This window comes from Trichogramma pretiosum, unplaced genomic scaffold, assembly GCF_000599845.2.
Source record: "Trichogramma pretiosum strain Unisexual culture from Peru unplaced genomic scaffold, Tpre_2.0 scaffold15, whole genome shotgun sequence".
NCBI lineage: Eukaryota > Metazoa > Arthropoda > Insecta > Hymenoptera > Trichogrammatidae > Trichogramma > Trichogramma pretiosum.
In genome coordinates this window covers 1,106,567-1,116,120 of record NW_019641686.1, presented here as the reverse complement: position 1 = coordinate 1,116,120, position 9,554 = coordinate 1,106,567, and the positions used below count along the sequence as shown (strand labels likewise).

General features: G+C 40.1%; 1 protein-coding gene across 1 annotated transcript; it reads right to left on the bottom strand.

Moving 5' to 3' along the window:
* Positions 1 to 591: 591 nt before the first annotated feature.
* On the bottom strand, positions 592 to 7,723 carry LOC106650041 (E3 ubiquitin-protein ligase MARCH3-like). The gene is made up of 4 exons (XM_014367821.2): positions 6,967 to 7,723; positions 3,959 to 4,122; positions 1,585 to 1,811; positions 592 to 1,495 (listed from the first exon to the last, which is right to left on the bottom strand). The coding sequence occupies exons 1-4, from the start codon at positions 7,094 to 7,096 to the stop codon at positions 1,234 to 1,236; spliced, it is 783 nt and encodes a 260-aa protein (XP_014223307.1). The 5' UTR covers positions 7,097 to 7,723; the 3' UTR covers positions 592 to 1,233.
* Positions 7,724 to 9,554: the final 1,831 nt, after the last annotated feature.

Below are 9,554 nucleotides of genomic sequence, written 5' to 3'. Positions count from 1 at the left end.
ACAATTTGAATTTAACTTTTGAGTTTTACCATTTATCGTTTAATTATATTCATCCCGTAATGTATAAGGTTTTTATAGTTTAAAAGAAAATTTAAGATCCCTGTAAATTGGGTATTCATAATGAAATAAAAAGTAACTTCTGGTAAAACAATGCAAACTGTTCGTAATTTTCAAATCAACTAACTTATCGAGTCATTACACTCGATTCAACATTTCTAAAGTCGGACAGTAAACAATTTCTTTATAGGTCTCCAAGTATAAGTCTTTGATAACAATTTTGAGCTCAACCTTCAATGACTACAAATTATAAAGAAATCACTTTCTTCGCTTATACCGTGTGTCACAAGTAAAGACAAAGTTTGTAATACAATTCAAAGTATGTGAAGTAAGGTTAGTATGTCGTCGAGTGGAGTTCATATACATGTATTATACTAAGTATAGAAATAAAAAGATAATCGTTTTCTATCATAATTATAAGGCGGTGGTATGCCAACGTGTCCTCGTTGCCGTTACATATACTAGTCGCAAATTTAATTTGTTCTAGATTTTGCAATAATGAGAATATGTTTTAATAAAAAGACAAAAGAATCGTATTGTTTCAAATACTTTATTTATAATTCGTATTTTGTTGAACTATTTTTTTCATAATATACAAGTAGCTACGTATGATTACGTACTAAGAAAAAATCGTTCGCTACATATTTTGTCGTAAATTTTCATTCTTTCTATAGCGTCAATCTATAGTACTATTTTAATTAGAAATGACGAAAATGTATGTGTACATTGCTTAGATGCATCGAACATAGTTATGCTTCTCTTATTGGTAGAGTAATACGATGTATGCTTGATTGCATCCTTGATGAGTATTCTATGTGAAGTACACGCATGAAAATTACCACAAATTGAGGCAGTTGAAGAAGTATACACGGCTGACCTCAATATTTTTTTTGTTGAAGATGCAATGGTAGTTTGAGTCTGTGTAAAAATGGTAGTTTTAAGCAAACTCGACGGAAGGGTCGATTATTTGTTCATCACTGATATGTTGCGTCGCAACAATAAAGTAGTTTTAACTTAAATAAAAAATAAAACGAATTTTTGGTATAAGAAATGTTATTTTGTACGCTAACTTTCTCTTTGTTTATGCAATGCAATACGATACAAAAGGTATATTCTGAGTCTTGCAGATAATATGTACAATTGAAGAATGTCGCTCGGGGTGCTGCTGGTACATTTTCACACAAACGTCGTTTGTAATTGTATATTGTAGAGCGGCGCGCTGTTATTGTGACTAATGGAAAAATTGAACCACCTGAATAGTTTGCCGATGCCGCTGTATCGGCGACCGGTTCTGTCCTCCATACGGATCATATTGTGCTGGTTTCTCCATTCTTCTTTGGCCGCTATGACTTTTCTTCGCTCGGGCACTTTTGTCTTCAAAAGCAGGCGAACTTCCTGATTTCGTTTGCACCACTGCCTCCAGGATTTGAAGTGAAATCTAATAAAGTAAAAGGGTCGAATGTATCCATGCGCGAGCAGAACCGCGAAATCGAATCCTTGCGTTATATATTGTATGTATGTACTGACCTAATAGTGACGAAAAACCAGAGAAAGTACGTGGCGACGAGCATACAGCACAGCACCGCCAGTCCCGTGCCTTCCCAGACGCCGAGGCGAGAATAGGCGCTGGCACCGAGACCGCACAGATACGTGGCGGCCAGGCACAGAGGTGTCAGCACGACGAGGCATATCGTGTCGCCGGCTACGCCTTGGGGCCCATAGAGACCGCGAGTTTGCCACCACTGGCTGAACGACTGCAAAACAGGCAACAATTTTTTCTCCTTTTCTTTTTTCAAACGAGTCGAATTTCGTCTCGAACCAAATGTATTATATTTGTCGATGCTTGATAAATGTTACGCGTTAAGTAATACGTCGAGAATCCGAAAATTGAAAATCGTTTATCGATCGAAAAAACTTGACAAAGTGGGTCACTCGACAACAAAGGTACAAACGACTGCCCGTAATTGTTTCTCTCCAGCTCTATCGTTGAGATTTCGCCGACGATAATGTCCAGATAAATTACGACCGATTTAAGTACGTCTCTGACCTTATCGATATCCTCAAACTCAAGGCTCAAACCTAAATGAGTAGAATACAAGGTATGAAGCAATTGAAAAATCCATTAACGGGCGATATCATTTTTTGCATTCGAATAAAGACAATCGCGAACCCACTGGCTAGATTATACGATCTTTTATTTTAAGTTTTATATAACAAATAAATAGAAACAAAAATAAATCATAGTATTTTTTAAATATTGCATTCAGAAAAAATATCTACTTTCAAGAGCTGACGAGTAAAGGGTAAAAAAATAATAAAAGGTGGTGAATTGAAACTTCACAAACAGCATTTCGTTTTATGCATTGCACATAAGATAGATAGAAAGAAAGAGAAGGAGAGAATAAAGAGAGATCGCATAAATTATATATAGTCATGGTACCGAGAGCTTATCTTGCCAAAGTATCCCACGCTGAGCCACGTATGTGGCTGCATGGATACTTGTATGTGTGCACAGAAGCGACACACACATAGCATATAATGCAGCGGTCATTTGAAATTCAAAAAAGGCGAATCATCTGCATCGCCGCTTCATATAAACAACGTCCTAGTTTATGGATGCCATTGTGCGACAATTTGATTTTTCTCTCGACTCGCGCACACTATATGAATACGTATTCCATGTAGTCCATATAAGATTTAAGAGATCTTTGTTTCTTTGGAATGACAAATGTAACGAGATCGAATAAGAAATTTTCAGCTATATCAATTCTGCCTCGTGACGATTGAGATGAGAAGTATTTTGCTACACCAGAGACTAGAATACTTATAATAAAAAACGTTAAAGTAAACCGAGATGGCCAAATACATCGTAATGCTTTGAAACGGAAACTATTTCTCAGGGGACACAAATTATCAATCTGGAATCAGTACTTTGGATCGTTGAATTATCACTAAAACAAACAAGCTTCGTTGAGATACTGTAGCAAATTTCATTCAAATTTAAATCCTCGTTAGAGAATATTCATTTTGAAAATAAAAACATTTCAAAATATTGGTCGATAAAAAACCATTGCAGAGTTTTTAAATAAAATAATTGTAGAATATTTTGTTCAAATTGACGTATAATAATGTCTCTGCCAAATTTTGAAATTATAGATAAAGAAAATTACTAGAATTTTTTAGAAATGCAATTGCTCGAACTTTTGACTCAGTCTCATCATCATTTAGAATACATTTCGATCAGAGGTTATTATTTTTAGGTATTAAGGACTAGGCATTACTTTGTTTTTCCTTCAAAAATTGAATTTATTATCTACATCACGTTTGAAACTTTTTTGGAGCTGGTGCGAGATAATCTGTGCAAGCATAGCTAGAGGATAGGTAATTCACCAATAGTCGGAGACTGTCGAAGGGAAAAACTATTAAAGCACGAAGAGTCAATGGCTGAAAAGAAAAACTTGGCAAACATAAACTCCAGCTATAAATTAAACTATCTCTATAAATGTGCAAGTATACTTTGAAAATCCCGTAAGACATCGTATAAATAAATTATATAAGTATGCGCACACGTACACGAGAAGCAATTGATCCGTACAATTACTTATTGTGTATATTCCTAACTCTCTCGCTCTCTCCCTTGCTCTCCTTTATTCGTGATGCGGCATCTTTTATAGATAAAAAAACGAAGAGAATAAAAGTTGACTCGCGGTAAAATTCAAGCATATACCGAGCGCGCACAAACGTATGGTATAACTATAAAACTCGCGTATCGTGATGTGCGACAATAGGACTGCTGCACGATCTCTCTCATTGTAAATTCGTACATATCGCATATACCTACGTGCATATAGGGGTATAAAGCATTTATATGGATGTGTGTAATGCTCGTGCGCATTCGTACCTTGGGTAAAGGTTTGTTTCTCCGCTCGACGGCGAAGTTGTATTGGCAGATCTCACATCGGTCGCTGTTCCAGCTGGATAGCCAGCGTTCGAGGCAGCTGGCGTGTATCAGGCCCAGCGAGCCCGAGCACTCGCACGGCTCGATCAGCTCCTCCGAGCTTCCGTCTGTAAAGTGATTGAACTTTATTATCAATGTATATGAAATCGGGATCGTGCAATAAAGTCGCAACGATCCTACTCGCATTAATTTTAATACAATTTTTTCAGTTTAAGTGCATCCGCTAAACAGAAGAAAGCGGGCTAACACAATTGGCGAAAATCACGGCTCGCTCGACGGCTAGAAAATTGCTCCACGCGTTGTCCGCTCCGCTATAATCATAACGTCGTAATATTAAGTGCCGAGCGTATTGTCCGCAATTATACGGCTCTTCATCTCCCCGTGTATATATGCGAGGCACATGCAGCCAGCAGCAGCAGCGGAGAGCTCGCATGATAGTAGTATATATACAGCCTCGCGCCGTTTAGGGGAACAAAACGAAAACAACAGCGACGCCGCGAAATACCTCTCCGTTAGAAATGTTACACGCGCGCACATAAATATACGTACACTGCAGTTATATATTTTATTATAGGTTCATTGTTTGCTCTCAATGTCGCGGAAGTCGAAGAGACGTACTACGGGCGCTGCGTATAGTCTAACGTATGTGTGTGTGTGCGAGTATAACACGCGGGCTGTGCGCTGCCGCGTCGCTTCCGTTCGACAGCGAGCATTGTGGGTACGTAGTGCGTATAGTCGATTGATGGGCCTTGCCACACACGTACACAGTACACACGAAGCTCGCTCCTAAGCACCGATAAAAAACGAAAACAAAATCAACGAGAGCAGCGACGAGAGTAGAAAAAGCCTCCCATATTACACGAGTGCTGGGCATGTGTGCCTTTATGCTATTCTATTAAGCGACTGGGGAAGTAATTCCGAACAACGAGGAACAGCTCAACGAGGCGTGACATTATTATCAAAGGCCATTATTATTCAATTTCACGAGCGATGCAATGCGGTTGACCGAACGAGCGTCTCGTCGTACGTGTTAATTTACCGACTAAAAGGATGGCGGTTTACTGGGCGCACACACATGCATGTTTTGCGTTACGAGCAGCAATATTCGTTGGCGCAGGTACATGTAAAGATTGCGCGACGTGATTTTCACCGCATCGATCGAATTTCGATTACCGAACGCAAGCCCGAGCTCGACTGCGCGATTTTTTTAATCGAAAAACCGTGCGCCGCATTTTTTTTGCTCGTATTTACGTTCGTCGTCGTGAGCCGTATAAAAATATTATCTCGATCTCTCTTGTACGTTGGTCGCGGCGGCGATGACTAGACTGCAACGTACACTCGTACAACATAAATATACATATAAATCAGATCAAATTACCGCCTCGACGTCGTTGTGCAGTCCACGTACATACGAGTGCGATTTAAATGACAATTGATTCAACGATTCTACAATTTGTATGTAATTAGGAAGCAGCTTATCACTGCTTGAATGCGTAATTTAATATACAAATAGATTGTGATATATAAATGATTCGTGTTTGTGTATATAGTAATTACTCATCGCTGCTTCGACCATATTAATTTTGTCTTTTTTTTGTTTTCAAACGTTAAACGTACTTCCTCTGCAGTCTTCCCTCGAAAAATGTATGTATCGACAAACTGGCTCTTGTCGCGGCCGGTTTGTCGCGGGCTGTCGTCGCACACGCGCCAACGAAAATTGCGTAATAATTAACGCTCATAAACACGCATAAAAACTATGCTCGTGTCCAGGGTATTTTGTACTTAACGTATTCATTTGTTATAGGAGCACAATGACATGTACATAATAATGCAGAGTCTGTTTGTCGTGTTTTTAATACGCCTTAATATATATAATAAGAAATCAGCTACATGCACTCTACCTATGCAATGCGTCGCACAGACGACTCTTTTTTTTATACCTATATATTTCGTTCAAGGCCGAGCCTTCTCAAGCTTTTCAAGCGTGCTTTATATCATCGGGCTCGCGCGCCCAAATGTGTAATAACGCGCTACATTATTATATTTTTGTAGTGCGCGCGAGAGATCGTACACGCTGCATCCGAACACGTATACTCGAGGTAATAATTTAATCGGCAACGGAGCGCGCGCTAATTACATAAGGCATTTAATGTGTCGCGATCATCGATGGCTTTTTTTTTTGCTCGCATGCATGTGTCGCTTTAAAATTCAATGCGCGCGCGCGCGCTCGTGTGCTGCAGTTGCAACGCACGTGTGCCATAATGTCATGCGTTTGATTTTGCCGTCCAGCACGCAGACATAAATGCACAGACAGTGGTCTCGGCTACTTGGGTACTACCAGCTCTTGCTTCTGCACCGCACGAGCGCGCGCCGGATCGATCTTTTGTGTCGCGTGCCAACGTTCGTTTGGCTTCGTGAATTTCTGTCGCGTTTAGCGTTACACCTTTGAGCATACAAAATATACATGTATGCATTACACATTATGGACGATTCAATGAGCCGAGAGAATTGTTATTGCGCGGCAGCGGCGCGCGGGCCCGTGCCGAGCGCAAAAAAAGAGCCTGAATCGCGAGACGGAGAGACAATGTTTCTCTAGAACAATGCGAAAGCCAACGTCGTTATAATAATACGTACATAACTGTGCGTGCACTTACCTATTTTACGTTTATTATTAAAAGTGTTCGTGAAAAAAGCGACAACAATTAGCATAGAGAATTGTATTTTAATGTCCAAGTTCATCGGCCCGCACGCGCGCGCGCAGGCACCAAGGAAAACGCGCATTACGTCCTCGGCTCGGAATCGCACATGTTTCTCGTTGCATAAGGCGCGTAAAAGCGAACGGGAGAGAGAGAAAAAAAGTCAGAGAGGTTTTCCATAAAGGCGCGTGAAACGATGGACTTTATATATATATGAATTGAAAAAAGACGCTCGATGTGCACACATGCGCTTACCCTCGTAACATATACGACATCCCAATGGCAGTTGTATGGCCGTAAACTGCAGGCTGCTGCCTTGTATGTGTTGTTGCTGCTCCTCCTGCTTCTGGCCTGTCGATTCGGTGCCAGTCGTCGTTGTCGTCATGTTTTTTTTCTGTCTCGTTGTCGATTGTCAACATTGGCGATGCAGTCCTTGCGACGGCTCTCTTTGCTCGCCGTAAACGGCACTTGCACTCGCATACACTCGAACGTACGCGTCCGCGAGATTCGGACTCTTCGTCATCTTCGCGCCATGTCCTCAACTTTGAGACGTGCCTCGAGTTTTTACTTGTGCGAGTTCACTAGCCACTATCGTTGCATTATAGGCTGCAGCCAGCAGAAATCGTTGACCTTTTGCGATTCGTAATTCTTCCCTATCGCTTCGATGATCGATCTTCGCTAATCCGCTTCGAAGGCGATCGGAATCAGCGTTAAGTGAATCAAACTCCTTCTTTTGTCTGCCTTATCTAAAACTCGACGCGCACTGCACTAATTATAAATAGTCGAACGATCGCTGCGACGACGAGGACAAAAAAGGCGAGACAAGGCAGATGTAGGACCGCACTGTAGCGCGCGCACTGTGCGTATAACTACGCGATCGTCGGTACGGATACGCTTGTACGCGGGCTTTCGGAGCGCCGTCGAAAATATTTCAAAAAGCCCACGGCTCGTAGCGGAGAGCAGCAGGCCGCGTGTGCGCTTATCGCGCTCGCTCTCTATATATATACGTGTGTTTACAGAGATGCACCGGCGAGTCGACTAACGTTACTCGCCGGGAGCACACATATATACGCTACACACGATCCCGACATCGTCGTACATACGTGTATATATACGTACATATATATATGTGCCGCGCCGCTCGCGACTCCTCTCTCTTCTCGTGTAATGTATGCGGCATTGCGCGCGGATACGCCAAACTGCACAGCTGTGGTACTTGGGCTTCCCGGCGTAAAACCGGCAGTCCTCAATGACAGACAAGTAATGTATGCCCGTGTATAATGTACTTTTTATTGTGCCAAGTGCAAGCTCGTTCGATACTCCGAGAGGAGACTCGTGTACGGATGCACGCGACTGCCGAAGCAAGCACTGACACCTGCCCTGCCTCTTAGCTGTCCAACATCTACACTGAAACAAGATACACTTACGTGGTCGATTCCATGTCAAATCGAATGTCGAGAAAAAAAAACTAGCTGGCGCTTTTTGAATAATGGAAAAAGTAATACTCCGATGGGGTCTGACCACTCAGGGAGCTTGCTGCTGTAAAAAGAAACATAAAGATCCAAATCTATTCGAGATCTTTTTCAACTTTTACAAAGCTTCCTTAAAACTTCAAAAGATACCTTTTAAATTTTGAACATTCTATCTGAACTCAAAAACGCATCGAAACAAGTAGAAAAAACGTCAGAAAAATTTGGTTTTTGCTATGTCCCACTAATCCTTTTTTAAACGTTTTTCACCTTTTTTTTTGCTTTCGGATTTTTTTGAACCATTACACTTGAAGGTTCATTACAACAATTCAAAAGGTAAATGTTGACATTCTGAATAAGCTTTGTACATTTTTTGGTTATAAAATTCCGGAACGAACTAGTTTGGATTTGGATTTTTATGTTTTCTTTATATCATTAAGTTCATAAAAGACTCAGATTTATTCAAGTATTTTTTTCTAAAATTTTAAAAATGTTGAATTAAGAACTCTGAAAAGGGGTGATGAATTGTCCCGAAACTAATAAAATTTTGGGTCATAACGTTAAAAACAACTAGTTTTTTATGCCAGAAAAAAAATTGATTGGCCATTCAATTTCACACAGAATCGTTCATATACATACGTGTGTGTATATAAATATAGTATATAACATTCATGTAAGCATATGAGAGCCGAGTCAGCGTATAATTTTCTCCGCGTGCCATAGCCTGTATGATGTTTCCACGCACATAAGGAGTATTGAAAAAGAGATAGTTTGTTAGAAAGTGCTACGAGACCTAGTGCTGCCTAGGCCCAACTCGCACAGATTCCAACGGACTTTTTTCGTCTTCGCTAAACCATCAAAGTTCTGGATTCATCGATTTTTCGCTGTTGCAACAAATGTACTTGGTTTCTCTTGAGCGTGAAAATTCGAATTAAAACTAATATTTTCACGATACGTCAACTTGGCGGCTGATGTGGCAACAGTATTGCATCTCATGTCATTCGTAATTGAGTTTGAAACTTGAATTTTTGTAGCAAATGCACATAAAAATTATCAAAAGATTAAGAGAGAAATATAGAGGATTGGATTAAAGGGTGAGCACGAATGGCTTGCAAATCTAGCGATAACGACAAATTCATTTTTTCTCATAATTTATCCAATGTATTCAGTGATTTAAAGATTAATTGCACTATGAAATAGTTCAAGATTTTAATTTTATAATCACCTTACGATGCCTCATGACTAAACTTTATAATAAACTATTTAACCTGAGAATATTTGACAAAATAACTTAGAAGTTAAACTCTACGTAAATGGTTTTGTATCGGAGATCATAAAGTATAACGTTAATTAAGATCAACGATAATTTTATTG

Coding starts and splice junctions, on each gene's coding strand:
- LOC106650041 (XM_014367821.2), bottom strand. CDS start 7,096: ATGACGACAACGACGACTGGCACCGAATCGACAGGCCAGAAGCAGGAG. Junction 1,812..3,958: donor GAAACAAACCTTTACCCAAG/GTACGAATGCGC, acceptor CCTGTTTTGCAG/TCGTTCAGCCAGTGGTGGCA. Junction 1,496..1,584: donor TGGTTTTTCGTCACTATTAG/GTCAGTACATAC, acceptor TTACTTTATTAG/ATTTCACTTCAAATCCTGGA.